The sequence below is a fragment of the Rhinolophus sinicus genome, linkage group LG15 (genome assembly GCF_036562045.2).
Source record: "Rhinolophus sinicus isolate RSC01 linkage group LG15, ASM3656204v1, whole genome shotgun sequence".
NCBI classification, from domain to species: Eukaryota; Metazoa; Chordata; class Mammalia; order Chiroptera; family Rhinolophidae; genus Rhinolophus; species Rhinolophus sinicus.
Window position 1 is genome coordinate 14,714,212 of NC_133764.1, and position 19,674 is coordinate 14,733,885.

Below are 19,674 nucleotides of genomic sequence, written 5' to 3' on the forward strand. Positions count from 1 at the left end.
GGTGGACCCTCTTCCAGTTCAGTTGTGGAGCTTACAGAATTCCCCAACACACAGTCACTCGCTGTCCAGTGCCAGCCCACAAACAGCCCCCAGAGCCTCAAGCATTGCCAAATGCTGTGTTTATTGGTCTGTTACACTGAAGAGTATAGTTTCTGAGCCAAAAAACATACACACTCTGCTCCTCAAAAAAAAACAAAAAAACAGTCACTAAGGCAGGCACACAATGGCCACGGTGCTTGTGGAGGCCAAGGACTCATGGACAACAAGGGTGGGCAGTGGGGTGGGCTGGCCCCCAAACAGGTCGTGCAGTGCCCGAGGTTGGGGGCGGGGCGGCCTGGGAAGGCTGTGCTGGATGCAGAAGGGCTGCTGGGCCCTTTTTCGTGTTTCTCAAACGCAGGAAGTCTCCAGACCTTAGTGACTGCTGGGCAGGCCCCAGCCCCTGTGGCAGAGTAGCCGGCCTCCTGGCCCCAGAGCAAGGCCTCGCCCACACGTGTTGGACGGTGGGGACAGGGAGGACGAAGCAAGCAGCGTGCCTTGGCCTGGGATCAGGAGCTGAGCCCTTCCTCGCACCCCACATGAGTGAGGTTCTAACAAGGGGGTTTCTAGGTCCCTAGGCCTCTTGACACCCTCAGAAGCATGTGGAAAACTTGCTTCTCACCAGGGACAAACAAGGGAGATCCAGGCATAACCGCCCTGCCTCAGGTAGTTAGCAGATGCCTGGGATGGGCGATGGGCTGTCCCCAAGCTCCAGGGCCACCTTTGACAAGGCTGTGACAACACTGCCTCCCTAAGGAATCAACCCGGGATTCCTCTTCAGAGGAAGTGCTCCCACCACATTCCAGATCCTCTGGCTGTCAAAGCATCATTTATGCAGTTTTCAGGGATGCATCTAATGCATAAAGCAAGAGCAGGGTGGCAAGAGTGAGACTCCAGATACACGTGGGTGTACTGCATGGGCTGGGGGACTGCGGGGGGTCTCCTCAGGTGGCCAAAGGCAGTGGCGTGCTGCTGAGATGGGCTCCTCCACCCAGGGCCCAACTTCTGACCACCCACAGTCTCAGAGGAGGGCCCAGAAGCGGCCCAGGTTTCCTGTGACCAGGACACATACCCCACCTGGCAGCTGTGGGGTTGGTGTGCCCACATTCACAGGGCCTGCAAAGGGACTCTCAGAAGAAACAGAGCACAGAGGTCCCCTGTCCCACATGACCCTTGCCGGACGGGACCCAGGCAACTACAGCCTGGTAACTTCTGCAGGCCTCAGGAGAGGCTGTGGGGAGTTCAGGCTGAGGCTGCACGTGGCAGTGGGCTATTCTCAGGTTTTGGAGAGGGGAGCAGAGTCGGTGTTCCCCAAGGCAGCTGCTCCCTGAGGCCGACGCTTCCCATCCCGGCCCTGACCTGAGGGCACCCTGGCCCCTGACTCGCCAGCACTGCCCAGAGTCGGATCCCAGGCTCACAAGCACTTTGTTAGGAACAGTGGGGCAGGGAGGGGGGGGCTGGAGGTTGGGGCCGTCTCTGCCTCACCACCCCCGCCCCTCTCCCTGCAGGGGCCCAGGGACCGGGAGCCCAGGCTCTGGCTGGCTGCTGCCTCCTGGCCACAGCCCTCACTTGTTCTCAATGAGCATCTGCACCTTGTGGACGAGGTCCCGGGCAATCCGCAGGATCTCCTGGGCATCGTGACACTCAGCCCGTTCTGGGGGGACAGGGAGAACTGTGGGGGTGCTGGAGCGAGGGCAGTGGCCTTAGAGGAGCCCGGGTCGCCCACCCTGCTCTGTTGCTACCTGCTGGACTCCTGACACCCGCTTAAAGGAAGGGACCCGGTATGTCTGAGCCCCTCCCACCCTCCCCAGGACAGAAGTGGAGGCCCCTGCATCCCTGCCAGGCGCAGCTCCTACCGTTGAAGAACTTGATGACGTCGGTGAAGTCCATGTTGTTGTCGCGGACGATGTCACGGTAGGCCTCCACCAGGGCCAGGGCGATGAACAGCACGAAGTGCTCCGACGAGATGTGCCGGGCGGCCCAGATCACCTCCCACACAGCAAACACGTCCTCATACAGCAGCTCTGGGGACAGCGAGGGCCAAGGCTGAGCCTGGCCACCCGTGGGTCCCCAATAGCGCCACATATGGAGGGAGAGCTTTGGCCCCAGGGCCAAAGTCCTGGGGTCTCCCTACTATACACAGCCCAGTTCCGTGCCCCTGGGCAAGGCCCTGTCCTTCCTGGTAACCCCTGCACACGAGGCTCCTGCAGACCCCACACCACATTCTCTCCAGCTAGAATGGCTCTGCTTTTACAGACCTTCGTGCTCAGGAGATTTGGTTTGAAAACAGTTACGAAAACCACTGCCTGAGGGTGATTTTTCCACCCTGGCTGCACTTTGGATGCACCCAAGGAGCCTTTAAAATCTCCACGCCCAGGCAGCCACACCGGTGGGGCTCAAGGCACTATTGTTTCTAAAAAGCTCCCCAAGTGGTTCCAAGTGCAATTAGGGTTGAGAACCAGACTCTGGGGACGAGGGATCTCCCAGTGCCCCTGCTCCCAGGCGCACCATCCAATCCATCACTCACCTCTCTTAAAATCCAGTAGGAACCAGCGGTAACAGAAGTAGAAGTGGGTGTAGTCTCCATTCTGATGCATCAGTTCGAACAGCTCTGAGTCCAGGATCTTGTGTGAGTGGAGAAAGGGAGCCGCACTGAACCCAGGCTGCCTCTCCTGGCCGCCCCCAGCTCCCCGGCCGTGCTGCGTCTCACGCCTGGCAGCTGCGCTCTAGCCCTCTCCCATCTCCTGGAGGCTGCATTCTGCTGCCCTACCTGCTGTCTCTCTGGGTTGTACTCTTTTTGGAGTTACACCATTTTCTGGGTGTTTGACTGCATCCTAGAGGGCACAGCTCACCAGAACTTTCATGAGCACGGGCATTCACCTACTGATGTGCCTCCTCAATTTATAATATTGAAAACAACATGTTTTTCAGAAACAAACTCATAGATACAGAGAACAAAGTGATGGCTGCTAGATGGGATGGAGGTTAGGGGGCTGGGTGAAGAAGGTGAAGGGAATAAGAAGTCCTAATGGGCAGTCATGCAGTGTAAGGTACAGCAGATAACAGTATACAAGCCAGGTGGTGCTAGACTTCTGGGGGATCACCTCATAAGTCACGGAAGGGTCTGACCACTATGCTGTACACCTGAAACTAATATGTCAACTGTAATTGGAAAAAGAAAACAATGTGTTTTTAAAATGAAAGAAATTAAGCTTATTCATAAAGGACAATTTGGGAATGCTCCCTGGCCTCCCTGTGGATGATGGACAAGCCCAATGGTGCCTGGTCACGTGCCCCTGGACAGCTACAGACCTCACCTGGATGAGGGAGCGCATGTTAGCAAAGTGGGTGTCCATGGCGCCCCCATTGGGGAAGTTCTGGCTCATCCTCTTCATGAGGTGGCTGAAACAGCTGTAGGCCAGCTGATCTGAGGGGAGACGGGAGTGAGGCCACAGGGTAGGAGACCCCAGCACTTCACAGGGGGTGTCCTGTGGCCCAGAGGACAGAGGTGCCTTCACATCCCACCCTTCTAGACCTAATGGTCTTCTTTTCCTTTTTCCCAGCTTACGTCAGTTCAACCCTGATACCACTGTGGGGACACCTACCCCTCCCCAGCCCCATTCCTCACCATTGTCAAGGACGACCAGGAGAGGTGCCAGTAGGTCACACATGCCCTGCACATAGCCCACATCCAGGTGCTCCCACACGTAGCTGAAATGCCAGAGACAGAGTCACTGTGGATGTGTGCCGCCCTCCCCGCCCCTCAGGGATCCCTGGGGAGACGGCCCCTGGAATAGCCTGCTACCCAGAAGTCAGCCTTCTGGTAACCCTAAAGCATTGGGAGTTCAATGGTAAACAACCCACAGGCTCTGTCCTCAAGACACTCGGGTTCTCTGGGGAAGAGACAATGCTGGGGCAGGGGCAGCCCTGGGGTGAGGGAACCCAGATAAGGCTTCCAGAAGGATGGCTGAAGCTGAGATCTGAAAGGCCTCTAAGAATGAAGAGGGATGGGGCAGGGGGCACTGCAGGGGAGAAGTGTTCCAGACAGAGAGAGCCAAGCGTGATCCGGGTGCGAGGGGGGGAGCAGGGTGCCCGTGGGCCTAGCCTTTCAGAGCAGGGTCCCTGCCTCCCGCCCTGCGCCCTGCCCTGTCACGGCACCTGCACATGATGTCTCTGAGCCTCTCGAGGTTGGGGGGTGAGAAGTACCAGTAGTTGCGGTCACATCGCTGTACATCTTTGTCGATGCGGTGCAGGTTTAAGGCCACAGTGTCCAGGAGTTCTATCTGAAAGAGTGGAGAGCCCTCCGGGGTGAGCTGAGGCCACAGGTGACGCCCACATAAAGCAACGCAGCAAAGATAAGGAGCCAAGGGCCTCAGTGAACTGAATCTTCTGAGGATGCAGAGAGACAGGCCCAGGGCCCCTCCATGACAGTCAGGGCACCCCCACCTTCCACCCGCCAGCCTGCCCCCAGGCCTGGGGATGGCAGGAAGGCTCTGGGGCCAGCTGAGAACAATGTCTGGGTAACGTCCACATACTGTGTAGGCAGCAGCGCACACAGCCGCAAGCTCCTCCCCTGCCTCCAGCTCGCTGGCCTGCGGGGCCTTCTCCTGGCTGGGATCTTGGGGTTCGGAGAAAGCGTGGACTGCAGGTACCGGCCTGTCAGAGCTTTCCTCCCCAACGCCATCCTCCTCCTCGAAGCCCATGCTCGGCCCTTCATCTATGCTCGACTGGATGCCCGACGCCATGGAGTAATTGCGAGAGGAAGGCAGTCCCGAGTCTGGAGAGTCAAACTCCACCGACTGCTGCTGTTCCACCATGGCGGTGCCCGGAGGCTCTGCTCCGGGTTCCTGCTCAGGCTTGGGTCTGGAATCTTCAGGGCCCGGAGGCTTTGGGGGCTCCAGGTCATCCACCGAGATAAACACCTAGTGGGGGTGAACAGATGCTGGGGCTCACACCTGCATTCCAGCACCTTCCCTCAGCTCGCCACTGTCTCTTTCCTGGGGTCAGGATGAGAGGGACGGAGAGAATTCTCTTCACACCCCCTACTCCCACCACATGGCCTCCAACACTGCCTCCCCTGAGCACCGAGCCTCCCCTTCTGACCCAGGCAACCACGTGCAGAGAAATCAGGCTCTGAGCAAACACCAAAATACCATCTTCAGCCCTATCCAGTCCCTGCCTCCGGCTTCTCCCTGGGGCAGGAGGAAAAGTGTGAAGCACTCCAGGCTTCCTGTGGCTGCTACAGGGAAGAAGGGGAACTGGAGGCCTGGACAGTCACTGTCCCTCGATGGCCAGTGTGAGCTGTGTCACTGTACAAATAGCTGAAGTCCTGAGGCGGCCTCAGGTCAGAAGAGCGTCCTTAGTGTCCTGGTGTAGCTGCTGGGACAGCCTGGAGGACAGCAGGCTGGAGGCCGTCGGAAAAACAAGTTCTTCCTTATTGTCAGTACTGAATGTTCAGCAGAACAAGGTAAGGCAGGAGACTTCTCTAGCAAGTACCTAACCAGTTATATTAGCTTCAGACGAGCTGAGGAAAAGTAAGTAAAAGGAAACACATTCTGCTGATTGGAAACAGTCTACCACCATGGACAAGTCACAGGGAAAAGAAGAGAGACACACACACTGTTTTGTTTTTCTATTTGGACTACGTAGGTAAAGGGATGCTAAAAGAAGCATGAACGAAGTGGTGCTGGGTTACAGTATCTGGTAAGGCTGGGATGCAGGCAATCCAGAGCCTCAGAACTGTGCCAGCAAGGAAGGCTACTGCTGCCCGTAAGCTAAGCGGCTGGGGCACCGGTCTAGACACAGGATTTTGCAAAACCCAAGCCAGAGAGAAAGAGAATAGGGACGAATATGTTCATGGAAGGAGAGTGTGCCTGGTAGTTATATCCCTTTAAGTCTTGCTCCAGCTTGAGTTTTTTGTCAATGTGAGTAAGAATTTAGTAAAGAGAATACACATTATCTAAAGAGGCACTTTTAAAGAAAAAAACATGAAAGTTAGAAAAAGAGTGTCCTTAAAACTGAGACTTCTTATCACTTCTGGTTGGGCCCAGCGGCCACAGCCTGGGACTTGTTCCCAGACAGGCAGGGGTAATGCCACCAGAAGTAGGCAGGCTCTGAACGGGCTTTGCACAGTCGCTTCTGTAAGACGATGAGGACCATGGTGGAGACCCTGCCAGTAGAGACCGATGGGACCACTCTAAGTTCTCTGCTGGTCTCTGGCCAACAGCTCAGTGAAGCCTCTACCATCAAGGGTAGTAGAGCGGCGAGGGGGCACTGAGGCTCAGAGCGGGGAAGACAAGTCACTCATCTCATTAGCAGGGACCTGGGACGAGAACCCAGGGCTGCCTCTTCCTGGCCTTCAGCTCTCTCTGCAGGAGGGAGGGCTTCCCTAAATGCCCAGAAATTCATCTCGCCCTCCTAGTCCGTTAAAACAGAACACAGTGTGCTATCTCGCTGTATTCCTGCAAAACCGAGAAGTGGGCCGTAAAGGGGACAGTTGTCCCATTTTTCAGTGGAAGAAAACAAGATACAGACACATTAAGCCGTCCTCCCAGGGCTCCACCGCCAGTGAGTACTAGGGGTCGGGCTGATGCTCAGGGTCCTGCGTGTGACACTCGGGTGGCCCCCGGCCCCCCCCCCAGGGCCCGTCTGGCTCACGTCATTGCTGATGGTGGAATCCCGGTGGATGAGGCGCTGTACGTGGCTGTCGATGCTGCTGCCCGAGGAGAAGTTGGTAAGTGTGGTGGGGTGAGCCTCCCGCTCCCGCTGCCTCACCACCAACTCGCAGGCCTTCCACTCCGTCAACACCTGCTGGTACCTCGCTGCCACCACGGCATCCACCTGTACTCAGACCACACCGTGACCATGGGGAGGGGTGCACCAAGCCCTCCTCTGTAGGGGCTGGGACAGCTGGAGACTGGGCTTGGGCAGAGGGGTGAGGACAGGGGTGCCGTTTGGCTACCATGTTCCTCTGCCATGTTTCTTTCTGGCTGGGAAGGGCCCTCCCTGGGGCCTGTTGGCCTGGCTCCCCATCTCCCTGTCCCCATAGGAAAGGGCTCCCCTTACTTGCTCCATCTCCTTCTTGCTCATGCCAAACTTGTAGTGGCCGAGCAGAAAGGGCCAGACGTCCTTGCGGATCTCATGCTCCACGCCTCCGTAGTAAACTTGCCTCAGCAGCTCCAGCTCCTTGTAGTTCTGAGGGACCCAGGCAGTGAAGACTGTGCAGCCCCTACAGTCACTGTGGCCCCATTGGGTGGCCCCAGCCCATGAGGAGCTGGGGCTGGGGACAGTGATTCAGTCACTCTGCTGAAGCCCCACCAAACCCTGCTGTGGGGTCGGTCACATCCTCCCCGCCCCAGGTCAGAGCTGGATGAGATCTACTTCAACACCCCCCTCCTTCCAAGGCAGAAAGAGAGCCCAGAAAGATGCAGAGATTTGCCCAATATTGCGGAGTAATGTGCAAGCAGAACAGACTCCCCATCTAGTTCGCTTCCCATGGAAACCCACAGCCCCAGCCATGAGATTCTACCAGGACCTGGGCCATTCCAAGGACCTCAGTCCTGGCCTGTCAATCCCACCACCTACTGAGTTTTACCTGAATGCCCATTTGGTCCGTGGAAGCTGGTCCCAGAGCAGACTACTCTGCATGCACTGCTGCCCCCCCGCCCCGGCCTCTGGCCCCGCCCCTGGCCCCGGCACCCCAGAGTGTATACCTTTTTGTCCTTCTGATACTTGCTCCACACGTCCTTGGTGAGGCCCCCGGAGGCTCCTGGGGGCTGGGCGGGCGGGATGATGTTGTGATGCACCAGTGCTGACAGGTGGGTCCGCACCGTGGACAGGTGGCGGCAGTACGCCAGCCCTGGGGGGAGGACGGGGCGCCAGGAGGCCATGACCACAGTGCCTCCCCTGCCCTCACCACCCCCCATGGCCCCACCTCACCCCACACTCACAGCCGTAGAAGGCCCGGGACACGATCTGCCTCCTCATGCTTTCACACAGTAGCCGGAGGGGCAACCTGTGGAATCGACCTGACTCAGAGGGCTATGGGCTCCTCGGGTGGGAGGAGAATGAGGAGGGTCATTCTGGGGGGTGTGGAGTTTGGGGGGCAGCTACGGCACTCAGGGTGGTGCAGGGAACAGGATTCACAGCCTGGCAGCACGTCACTGGGCTCCCCGTTGCTGTCAGCCACCCTGGGTAGAGTTGCTAGGGACCCAGCCTGACCTCCAACCACCCAGGGAACCTTGGGCAAGTAACTTCACGTTAGCGAAGTTTGGCTTCCTTGAGTGAAAAATGGAGAGAACCATCTCAGGGTCATCAGGAGTTAACAGGTAACAAATGAAGTAATAGGTAAAAGCGAGCAGTGGTAAAAGCATCAAGTGCTGGGACATGATCCTTACACAAACACCATTCCCACGCTGTTCCAAGCACATGGCAGATGCCCAGATACCTGTTGTGTGTTCCCAGACATAAAGCCCGACAGGAAATCTATGTCCACACTAGGAAGGGGAGCTCACAAGTATTGAGCACCTACTGCATAGTTCTGGGTACTCACATGGGTTATATACTTCATTCAGTCCTCACAAGAATCTTAGGAAGCAGGTGTTATGATCCCCATTTTACAGATGAGGAAACTGAGACTCAGGAATGTAGAGGCCTATAGAGACTCAGTAACTTGCCAAAGTCACATGGGTAGTAGAAGTGAAATTTGAACCCAGGTCTGTCCAACTTGAGGCCACTCTGTCAGGCGAGTGACACACGGCAGACTGACACATGCACACGGAAGGACAGACACCCTCACAGGGAGCTGATTTCCTGGACCCTGCTCACTCACCGGTCAGGGACACAGCTGCAGTGGCTGGGAGCTGCATATGGGGAGCTGCTGGTGGAGCAGGAGAGGCAGGAGGTGCCCTGGCTGCACAGGGGCTCCAGGTGCCAGGCTGGCAGGCTGGGCCCGAAGCCCTGCATCTCAATCATGTCTCCAGTATCTGAGGGCAGGAAGGGGGCTGTGGTCAGGGCCTGGCAGGCTTTCTCCCCCAGGCAGCCTGCAGTGTGCCCACCTCTGTACCCAGAGCTGCAGCAAGAAGTCACCCGTTTGTGAACCACAGTGGTGGTGCCTGCCTGGTTCAGAGCCCAGAGATGACAACGGTGGAGGGGGCGGTGCCTGACACTTCCCAGCCTCGCACTAAAATACTTTGACTAAGTCATGGTTAAATGTGCCTTTTCTCTCTATCTTGCTATTAGCAATAGAATAAACACTTGCTTTTCTGGAGGAAGGAGAAAGAAACAGAAGGAACAACAAAAGCCTGAGCTCCCTATAATGCCACCAGCTAGCTTGGCCTTCGAGGTTTCGGCCTGATCCTCCTGGGTAAATGCTGAGATGCAGGGAAGGAGCCTGGACTTGGAATGCCGCAAACTTCAACCCTTCCTATGCGAGGAGTCTCCCCTGATCAAAGCTCCTGAAGACCACTGAGGGTTCTAGACCTGATGGCCAGTGGTTCCTGCCACCGCTCCCTGCCCAGGCCAGGTGACCCTGCTGCCAGCTCCTGTGGGCCCTTCCTGAGTTCTCCATCCTTGCCTAGACTGGCATCACTCAGCACAGTGGCCTCTTACAAACAGACAGGTGAGCTGGTGGGAAGGGCATTCCCAGGGCTGCCAGGCCACCGCAGGGATGTGGGTGGTGGCTGTGCACACAGTTCCACCATCCAGAAGAATGTCCCCAGGTGCTGCCTCAGAAGACAGCTCCTTGGACACGTCTACACCACCAGCAGATGGAGCCTTCTCAGCCAGCCCAGATGGTCTGAATCAGAACTCAAGACTCCTGAGAGCTTCTAGGGCCCAAGTGGGGCAAGGCAGTGCTCATAGGGGACTCTGGCAGGTCCAGTGAGCCACAAAGATGAAGCAAAGTGAGGGCAGGAAGTGAAAGGACTAGGAGATGATGCCAGGAGGAGGGAAAGAGCAGAGAAGAGTGAAGAACAGGGAAAGAGAGCGCTATATGTGTGTGATGAAGACTTCTTTCAATCAGTATTTCTTTCTGCGAATGGTGGCTTGAGCCCTGGCCTGCTGAGTCTGGAGCAGACCTAGGCCTGGTTTCTGTGGGAGCCAGACTCCCACTGGGTGTGCCTTGGGGGGGAAGGGCTGAGCTGAGCCCCCTCCAGTCCCCTCAGGAGCTGCCATGTCTCGGCCCTGGGGCTGTCTTCCCAGGCCCACGGCTGGGATTTTTTTAGAGATCTGGCCCTTCAGCTCCACCAGGAGGCAAATTAAGGGAACATTCTTGGTATGGAGGGGCTGCGGCTCTGGGAGTAAGGGATTGCAAGCCATGCCCAAGACTGGGAAGAAGAAGGGGGGACAAATGCAGGTGGGATGGGGCAGGTGAGCCCAGCTCATGGCCCTGCAGCAGGCAGAATGCCAGTCATGGGAGGAGCCAGGGCAGGAGCAAGCCCAGCCAGGCAGGCAGCAGGCAGCAGGCGGGGGTGGGGTGGGGTGGTTGGGGGCTTTGGGGGGGGGCAACAGGTGCAGAGGGCAAAAGGTGGGCACAAAGGGACACGAGCTCATGCCCAGAAAGCAGGGCTCAGCCAAGGCAGGTCTCCTGGGTCAATGCTCTTCACCTTAATTCTCCAGGAAGGAGCTGAACCAGCCAGCATTGAACACTGCATTTCTGAATTAACCCAGTGCAGACAGCTGGAGCTCTGGAGTGACTGGGCAAGGGGCAGCAGGCTGGATGGGGGCTCTGCTGGGCCAGCTTTGACTCTCTCTCCTCTGGGCTTGAGGAAAGTCTGAAGCAAAACAATCAGGGTGCTTGAACCCCACAGCCCCTAAGATTCCGAGTGAAAGGTGCCTGGCCTGGAGCAGAATTAGAGTGAACAGCATCTCTGCTCTGTGGGGAGGAAGCAGGAAGAGAGGGAGGGGAGGGCAAGGAGAGTCTGGACACCCGCCACTTGAGTCACATGCACAAGTCAAGCATGTTGCAGGCCTGAAAAGCAATGGCTAGCAGTGTTGTCATTATGGACTGGAGTGGAGGGGGAAGCTGCCATCCCATCTCCGCAACCACCTGCCGATTCTGCCTCATGGCTCCTCCCCTTTACCAAGAAGTGGAATCCCAGGGACTGCGTACAGGCACACTGGGTGGGTCTGGCCCCCGAGTTCCCCCAAGAAGATGCCCAGATAAGCCCTGGGTCTCCGGACCTGGTAGGCCGGGAGGTTTCTCTGACCCTGGAGGCCTCAGCATGAAGACTCGTCAGGGATGTGCTTCCTATCACCAAGTCTGTCAAGACAGGGGCTCTTCTGGGACTCAGCCCGCTGCCCGGCCTCCAGCCTGACTACCCTGGAGTGGGGTTAGAACAGTCAGCCCTGGCCTCCTTACTCAGCCTTTCCACACTGCTTAGTCAGTTAACCTGTAAATAAGCATCAGCCCCAAGCCCAGGCTCGCTAGGAACCAGGTGGCAGGCTGTGTGCAGCCAATGAACCTCAGAAGTGAGGCCCCCCTGCGTTCCTACCCGGGCTGGCCTGTAGCTCCTACTGGAATGGCTGGGAGGGCGGGTGGACACGAAGGCAGGTATGTGGTGGGTTCTGTGGCGGCAGCTGGCAGGGATGTGCTGAGGGTGTGCCAGGTGTGTGTTCTAGGCCACAGACTTGGTTGCCCAGGGATGGGGAGACTCGTTACTGGCTTGGTGACTGGGCTAAGGAACTGGGCTCTTTGGCAGAACTTTGTGGAAGCATAATGGGACTGTCCCATATTCTTAGACACCCTCTGTAGGGTAAAGAAAGGGGAGAAGAAATTGATTCTGTGGCATGTGATTGAATGGGGATGGGGAAGTTCCCCTAAACGCTGAGAAAGCCGGCCCTCACCCCTTCCTCTGAGCACCCCAGCCTCGCCCCCCAGGTCCCCTGGCTAATCGCTCTCCAGAGTGGGACTCCCCCTCCACCAGCCTAGCTCTGTGCTAAGACGGGTAATGGACAGAGTGGCTATGGGCACTGTCCTGTGTTTACAATGAAGGGACCTCTGCTACCATGTGCTCTGAAGCCCATGAGGGCGGATCGCACCTGACATATCCCTGGCACATATTTCTAGATTTCACGCTAGAAATTTCAAGGGCCAGGCAGTGCCTGCTGGAGCACCCAGGTCTGCTGGGTAAACGGAGCCCTGGGTCTCCTTCCATGGTGGCCTCAACCTCTCACCTGACCACAGGTGAGTGCTGTCTACATAAGCTGTCCAGCCCCTAGCCCTGCCCAGGAGGGGCCTGGTTCTACCATCCTGTTTCCACTGAGCCTGGAGTCAGAGGAACATGGCCCAGAAGCTGGTCTGCCCAGCCAGCAGGGGAGAAAGAAAGCAACACTCTTGGGGTTGCCCAAATGAAAACCACCCTGGGTGCAAGTCCCGGAATGCCAACACTGCCATGCGAGCCCCTGCGATGGGTGGCAGGGGGGCCCAGGGGGGGCGGGGGGGTGAGGGTCAGTGGGGGGGAGGGATAAAAACCTTTCATCGGATTGGGAGCTGTGAGGTTCCGCGAGCAGATCATTGACAGCATCGCATGGAGTTTATCCTCCTCTTCCTCATCATCGTCCACCGAGGCCGCCCGGCTGGCCGCTAGGTGGTGGTAGTTAATAGTGACTGCTCAAAGAGAACGGCGAGAGAGGCGGAGTGTGAGGACCCTAGGCCCGGGCGGGAGGGACCCGACTCCGTCCTCATGGGGAGCAGAGTGGAGTCTGGGTCACCTGGAGCCTGCAGGGCACGGAAGAGGGGAAGGGGGACCTGAGAGTCTTTTGATGATTTCCTGGGGAGAGTAGGGAAGAAAGTTGGGGGGGGCGGGGAACGGCGGCAGCTACAGAGCTCCACTCATTGGAGGAGGCCCTCTCTAGGAAGAACAGAAAGAGAGAACTGATGGGGGGAGCCAGGGTAGTGAAAGGCGGGAACCAGCTGGGACATGCCGGCAGCTCAGGAGCCCCCAGGCCTGGGCACAACTGCTGGCGGGTGGGGTCGGATCCTACTCCAGCTTGCGTCATGGTCAGGCTGGGCCAAATCTTGAAGATGACCCCAAATTCCCCTCTTCAGACTATAAATCCAACCTCCTCCTCCCAGGGTTTCTCAGAGTTGCTCTCTAGGAGGCTGAGTCACCTCACTGGGTTTCAGCTCCTTGGTGCCCTGGCTTGCCCTCCGGGGAAGTAGTCCTTGAAGTAAAGTGACCAGAAATGGGAAATGCCAAGGATTGAAGACAGCAAGTGCAGACTAAATAATCGAAGCCGAGCAACATCCCGAGACTACATCCAGGTTTGCAAACGTTCTGGCAGAAGGTGTGTCTCCTAGTCAGGCACCTCAGGGAGGGAAGCAGGATCCCCACATCTTGTGCCCGCTGAGCCTGCTGGGACTACTGGGACTGTGGCTATGTGTTTGCAGTCTGGGTAATATGTCTGCTAACACAGAGACAACTTGTTGACGATTTATTGGCATAGGTTAGGAAATTTAGGGAGCAGGTGGTCTGTCTGGCAATAAATGCTCTGGGCTGGCAAATTCCCTGCCCTTCTCCCTCAGATCAGCAAGTGTCGCCCAGAGAAACCCGTGGGGAGCAGAGCACTCTGATTGCTAAGGGAACTCTGGTGTTGGTAGATTCCTATAGACAGGCTCCCTTGGGCCCACCTAGGAGGGGCTGGACCCACGAGGGCCAGGCCACCTGTCAGCCCCTCACCAGCTGGAAGTCTCATCCTCTTCAGATGCAGCCCCTACTCCAGTTACAGCTCCTCTCATCAGTAGCTGGTTTGAGGAGGGTTCTGGCTCTAGCAGAGTCAGTGAACAATTTGTGCCATCCAAAAAGAAACACCGATCCTGCACCCAGGCTGCCTGCACCTGTGGACGTCAGGCAGCGGGCCGAGGAGAAATGGAGAGCTCTCCACCTTCTATTTCTAGTCTTGCCACATTTTTTCCTCCTGGGGCAGGGCATGAAAGCATGACTAAGAGAATATTTTGCAGAGACGCCTGAATCTGTTAAGCCAAGAGTCTTGGGGTGACGAGGTAGGGGGCAAACAGCAGGCAGAAGAGAGGTAACTTCTCAGGGGGATGGTTTGCAGGGAAAAGGTCCAGCGAGAGGCTAAGTACTGAACCACTGCTCTTAACTGGCCTGGTTAGCTGGCTTTGCCTGCTGTCCCCTGGGTGGTGAAGTGCCCCCCCACCGCCCTCAGCATCTTCCTGTCCTCCATGGGAGAAGTGTGGGGCACTCACTGTGCTCGTGCCTGTGGCCGGGGTAAATGATCCGGAACACGTAGTCTGTGGCCCGCCCTGCGCCCACCTCCTCCACGTCCGCAGACCGCATGCTGCTGCGTTTCCGTAGCTTGGGGAACACCTTCCCCTAGGGAGGGAGAGGTGGGTGGTCAGCCTTTCCAGGGCAGAGTCCCACCCGTGGCTGCTCCTAAGAACTCCATGTGGGGAAGGAAGGCAGGTGGGCAGAGAACCCACCTCACACATCCCTCCACCCAGAGCCATCCAAGCCCTGAGGTACCTTCCCCTGCTGGGTCCAGAGCGGGGGCTCTAGCTGTCCTCGAGGCAGAAGCCCGTTCTCCAGGCAGGACAGAAAGGACAGCAGGTGTCCTCCCTGCGGGAAGTGCAGCGGTGGCCTCTGGATGCCATCCTGGCTCACCAGCACGAGTGTGCCACCGTTCTCTGGGGGATGACCATGGGTGAGAGAGGCTGGATCTCCCTGAGACCTCCCAGCCATCACTGCTGCCCCGTCGGCCAGGCCCCCAGGCCGGGTAGGACAGGGGGGCTGGAGTGTGGGGCTGATGAAAGGAGGACCAGACATCGGACGCGCCATGCCCAGTGCATGGCTGGGAGGCAGCAGTCTCTCCCCTCACCCCTGTGCCCAGGGCCAGGGAGGCTCACTTTGCTGGTGGCAGTGGATGCAGACGATCTGACTGAAGGGCACCACCAGGGCATAGTCCCAGTAAACGCTGAAAAGAAACCAGATTGGTGTCATTGTGTCCCAAGACCAGCCATCCTGTCTTTCTCATCTCGTGGCCCCAACACCTGTGAAACTACCCTGAAGACCGGATGACCATAGCCAAGAAGTGACCTCAGCCAGCCAAGTCCCTCGGGGCCCCGTGCTGCCCTCAGGGCACACAGCCTGGCAGTCTCAGCTGCCTAGAGCTTGGCTCAGGCAAACCTCTCCGTGCCCAGGCCTGGCTGAATCTTAGAGAGCTTGGCAATCTCTCCAGGCAGCAGCTCTGCAATTCTTGGCATCGAATGAGGGGTGAGGCCTGCCTCCTGGAGCAGGCTGCGTCTCTCCACCCCCCTGCCTGGGGGCAAGCCCTCACTTCCTTCCCTGGCTCCTGGGAGTGAGTCCCAAAGCCCCCACCTCTTTTCCAGCTCGGAGTCCCCCAGAGTCCCATTCATGAGCTGGTTGGGTGTCCACTTCAGAGTGAGGTTCTCTGCAGACTGGTGCAGGGAGAGGTAGCCAGGGACAGCCTCCATGTCCTCCTTCTACCGGGAGCAGACACACCAGAATAGAGATGATGAGGGGCTGAGCGGCTCCAGGGATGGCCTGTGGAAACCCAGCTCCAGGGGGGAGTGGGGGCGGCCAACCTAATCCAGTCAGGAGGTCCTGGAATGGGGGCTGGGTGGAAGCAGGGGGAAACACGAACCACACCCAGATGGGGGCATCTCCTCTTCCTGGCTGGCCAGGTGCCACTGGCTCTGCCCTGTCAACCTCCTGGATGCCAGGTGTGTCCTGGGCGGGCCATACCCAAGCTGGGAGTTCACCCTGCCTGCTGGCTGCCATTCCTAGCCTTGGATAACCTGGTTCTCAGCTAGCCAGAGCAGATGCCATTGCTGGCTCCTGCCAGCTGAAGGCTGGGCGTGAGGAGTATGAAACAGTGAAGTGGGGGTGGGGCCCTTCTCCCCTTTTCTCTGGTCAAGCCCCTTAGGAAAGGGACAAATGTAGCTGGAAGCTTGTGGTCCTGGGGTCCCTGGAGGAGGGAGATGCGGAACGGGCACTCGACTTCCCTACCGGCTGCACCAGCACATTGTTTTTGCCATAGAGCAGCCGCGTCCTCGAGTTCTGGTGCAGGGATTCCACATACTCCCGGGCACAGGCCGCCAGCCTGTCTCCTGATGTGCTGCCACTGGAGTGCTGCTTCCGGATCTGCACAGGAAAGCCCAGCTCAGCCCCAGCCCTGGGAAGTCAATCTGGAAGGCTGAGAACCCTCAGCTTCCTTCCGTGGCTTCCTTCCATGCAGACTCTCTAGCTGACCCCGGGGGCCCTTGCTGCCCCTGGTTTGCTCTCTGCCACCCTCTGCTCTCTAGCCACAGACCAGTGGGGTGCTCCTGGCATTTATGTAAGTGCCATTGTGGGAAAAGGCTTTTCGAAGGTGGCCACCACCTTGGGGCATGTCCAAGGCCCAGCCTGTGTCTGCAAGGAGCGTGGAGGCTGGCTACCCCTCCCTAATGGCCCGTGGGCACCAGCTGGATGAGCACAGGGATGAGGAGAGGGACACCTACTCCTAGGGCAGGGCGCTTTGCAGGGGAGTCCTGGCGATTAGGGGGACCCCGGATACGGTGCCTCTGGACCAGCTCATCAGCAGAGGGGTCAGTCCAGTAGTGATCAGCTGTCTTGAGCTTGGTGTACTCCAAGGCACAGGGTCCCACTGTGGAGACAGGGACGGCCAGCTCAGAGGGTGCCCCCTCAGCACCTGCCCTCAGCCCCCCCTGGCCCAGCATAGGCCTCTCTGCTCTCATGCTCACCTAGAAGAGAGGCCAAGATGGGGCCAAACACGGGGTCTGCCAGTAACGCCTCCTTCTCGTAGTACTTGCTGCCAGGGGGAGAGACAGAAGTGGGACTGCTAGGGCTCCCAGACTCATTCCAGGGCAGTCAAGCTCACCAAGTAGGGACGTCCCCACAAAGACCAAAGTCATGTCAGTCACCAAGAAGAAATAACCCACAAGGACTGAGCTTTGTGGGGTGCCTGATATGGTCTATACTTTCAGGGTGCTATGGGGAGATGGGTTATGCCTCCAGAGTGTTGTGGACAGCCAAGCATGCTGAGGGGTGGGGCTGCAGGAGGTGGGTCCCAGGGAGGGGCACTCACCTGCAGTTCTCTACCAGGTACTGCACGACCCTATCCAGCACCTTCTCAATAAGTGCTGTGCGTACCCATATGTGTTTCAAGGCCTGTGGGCTGAGGCCTGGGGCCTTCCCACTGGCAGAGCCCTGTCTCCGCAGAGCCTCCTGGTTGCCGGCTGAGGGTTTCCTGCAAAGAGTGGATGGGCTTTAGGAGTGTGACGGGCTGGGGGTAAGCCCCGGACTGGGGGCACTGGGAGTGGAATTTGGTGCCACAAGTCAAGAACCCAGGAGGACTGACCGGGATGGGGTGGGGGGGGCTTAAAGTGGGGGAAAAAGGCCTTGTGCCCACCCTTAGGCAGGTCCTGAGAGGCCCTGCAAGAAATGGGCCCAGGAAGCCAACCTGGGAAGGAGCAAATGCCAAGTGAAAAGAGCAGAAGGGGGTGGTGGGTGGGGCTGGCCCAGGGCTCACCTGCCCTCTACTTGTTGCTGCAGCTCCTGTACCTTGTGGCAAACCTCCCCAGCCACTGGGCACGTCTTCCCCACCTTGGTGAACAGGGCTGCCATCTTGTCACTGCGCAGGAAACCAGCGGCACGGCGCTTCAGCTGATGCAGGAGGCAAGCCTCCACCACACCTGGGCCACAAAGGGAACCAGCACCTGAGCCTGGGCAAGGGGGAGAAGAGACAACACCCCTCTGCCCCATACCTAGGGAGGACAGAGGGCCAAGGGCAGGCCTGACCCATGCTAGGACTATGGGGTGGGGTGCCAGCCTAAGGCAGGACAGGAAGATACACCGAAATCCCCCTCTGTCTGTCCCTGCCCGGGGTGGACCTGCGGGGGCTTGGACATACCATGCCATGCCGTTCCTCTCCCTCACCTGGTGTGTACATGCCGCCTGTACACCGCATTGCCCCTGGTGCTATGACGACCAAAGCTGCCAGTTGCAGTTGGCATGGGTGGCTCCACCCCCTGCCCTCAAGGGCAATCATGGACAGCATCTGAAGGACTGGGGGTGCAGGCAGCACACAGCCCAGCAGCCCTCCTGGAGTGCGTGGCTGATGTGGTTGCTAAGGAACAAGGCTCTGGAGAAGGAGCTGAAATATTGATGTAGCCATTGCAGAGATGAGACCTGACAGTGGCCCCTGAATTATTGATGAGTCCAGCAGTCGAGAGTGAGAGATTTCTATTTCCTATGCAGGGAGGGCTTCCTTCCATTCATTCATATTTTTAGGGGCTAGGCTTGCGCTCTCCGTCTCAAGCCTGCTTCCTGCAGACAGACCCCACGGGAAAGAAAGAAGGCTTGGTGGAGACTTACCCTGGCCATGTGCAGACTCTAAAAATATTAGGGTGTTATGTGTGGGGGGAGGAGGGGCTTGGTGATTATTGAGGCCAAGCTGACTGTTTTATAAGTGAGGAGGAAGAGTCCAGAAAGGGGAAGGGATTTGATTACAGAAACATGGTGGCAAAGTTGGGACTAGGACCTAGGGCCCCAAACCCTGGCCTGAGCCCCCCTGAGCCCCTTTCACCTCCTCCAGGTGTGTTCAGAGGGCAGGAGGGTGCAGGTGGGAGGAGGCACTCCCTTCACTTCACAGGTGCTCTTTTCACATGGATTGAAAATAGTGCTGTATTGAAGGTGGGGGTGGGGGTCTGAAGCTTGATGCAGCCACTCAAAACTATCTCTGGGGAACTTAAGTCACCTAACGCTCTGAGCCTCAGTGTTATCATCTGTGAAATGGAATACTTCTTAGGATTTGTATGAAATGTCCCATGAGATGGGGTACCCAAAATCCCTCACACAGGGTCTGGCACTTGACCCCTGTCGGCTCCGGATTCCTCACCTTTTTGTCCAGATCCTGTTCTACAACTAACTTGTAGGGGCTGGGATTTTGCAAGACCTCTCCCTGCCAGGGAGAAGAGAGGACGCATTGGAGACAGGATCATAGGCTGCCCCAGATGGGGGTAAAGATGCTGTTCTCTTAGAAAGAGGGGAATTGAGGCCCATCGTTTATTGTGACTAGTGTTAGAATATGAAATCTGGAGTTAGGAAGTCATTACGAAAAACAGAGGTTCTCACCTGTTTTTTACCTTCATTCTTAGTAACTGACAGGTAGTCACTGCTGTTCTATAACAGAGTTTTGTTTGGCCCTCTCTTGTACTGATGTCAAAAAGTTGGACAGTCCCTGGGGCCGACCTGGAGGCTGGCCCCTTGGTAAGAGCAGCCCAGGGGAGGGGAAACAAGGCAGGGCCCCTCCCTCTCCCGAGTGCTTCCTGTTAAAGCTCTTCCCTGTTCCGGCCTCACAGGATTTATTTTACCAGACACAGTCTTTCCTTCACGTGTGTTCACACATCTATGTGCCCATGTGTATACAGACAGATGTATCCACATGTTTGATGTGTGTATGGGGCCTGTGGGGGAGTCTTTGCTTAAAAAGGAGTATGTGCACATACTCCTTTCCATGGCGAGTCCCCTTGGTCCCTGGAGGTCTTGGGTGGCCCTGGGATGGACAGGTGAGTGACCCTTTTGTCCCAGGCTCTTGGTCCTTGAGCTGCACTCCCCAACCACAGCAGGAGAGAAGCAGCAACTGAACAGGTGGCAC

At 57.5% G+C, this 19,674-nt stretch overlaps 1 protein-coding gene across 4 annotated transcripts in view; it reads right to left on the reverse strand.

Annotated features, from left to right (window-relative positions):
* Positions 1-102: 102 nt before the first annotated feature.
* The window catches only part of SGSM2 (small G protein signaling modulator 2), a 33,342-nt gene continuing 13,770 nt past the window's right edge, over positions 103-19,674 (reverse strand). Inside the window, exons 3-24 of one of the 4 annotated variants that reach the window (XM_074320898.1) lie at positions 17,548-17,710; positions 17,104-17,265; positions 16,760-16,827; positions 16,517-16,662; positions 16,026-16,160; positions 15,375-15,499; positions 14,903-14,970; positions 14,523-14,683; positions 14,246-14,372; positions 12,509-12,643; positions 8,867-9,020; positions 7,986-8,050; positions 7,749-7,894; positions 7,102-7,230; positions 6,694-6,876; positions 4,572-4,958; positions 4,243-4,319; positions 3,665-3,747; positions 3,354-3,463; positions 2,564-2,660; positions 1,893-2,060; positions 103-1,690 (exon numbers count right to left, since the gene is read on the reverse strand). In XM_074320898.1, coding sequence (XP_074176999.1) covers positions 1,602-1,690; positions 1,893-2,060; positions 2,564-2,660; positions 3,354-3,463; positions 3,665-3,747; positions 4,243-4,319; positions 4,572-4,958; positions 6,694-6,876; positions 7,102-7,230; positions 7,749-7,894; positions 7,986-8,050; positions 8,867-9,020; positions 12,509-12,643; positions 14,246-14,372; positions 14,523-14,683; positions 14,903-14,970; positions 15,375-15,499; positions 16,026-16,160; positions 16,517-16,662; positions 16,760-16,827; positions 17,104-17,265; positions 17,548-17,710 — 2,978 coding nt within the window. In that variant the 3' untranslated portion in view covers positions 103-1,601. Of the gene's footprint in view, positions 1,691-1,892; positions 2,061-2,563; positions 2,661-3,353; positions 3,464-3,664; positions 3,748-4,194; positions 4,320-4,571; positions 4,959-6,693; positions 6,877-7,101; positions 7,231-7,748; positions 7,895-7,985; positions 8,051-8,866; positions 9,021-12,508; positions 12,644-14,245; positions 14,373-14,522; positions 14,684-14,902; positions 14,971-15,374; positions 15,500-16,025; positions 16,161-16,516; positions 16,663-16,759; positions 16,828-17,103; positions 17,266-17,547; positions 17,711-19,674 lie in introns of all 4 variants that reach the window. The other 3 variants (XM_074320897.1, XM_074320899.1, XM_074320900.1) reach the window with 3 other exon arrangements.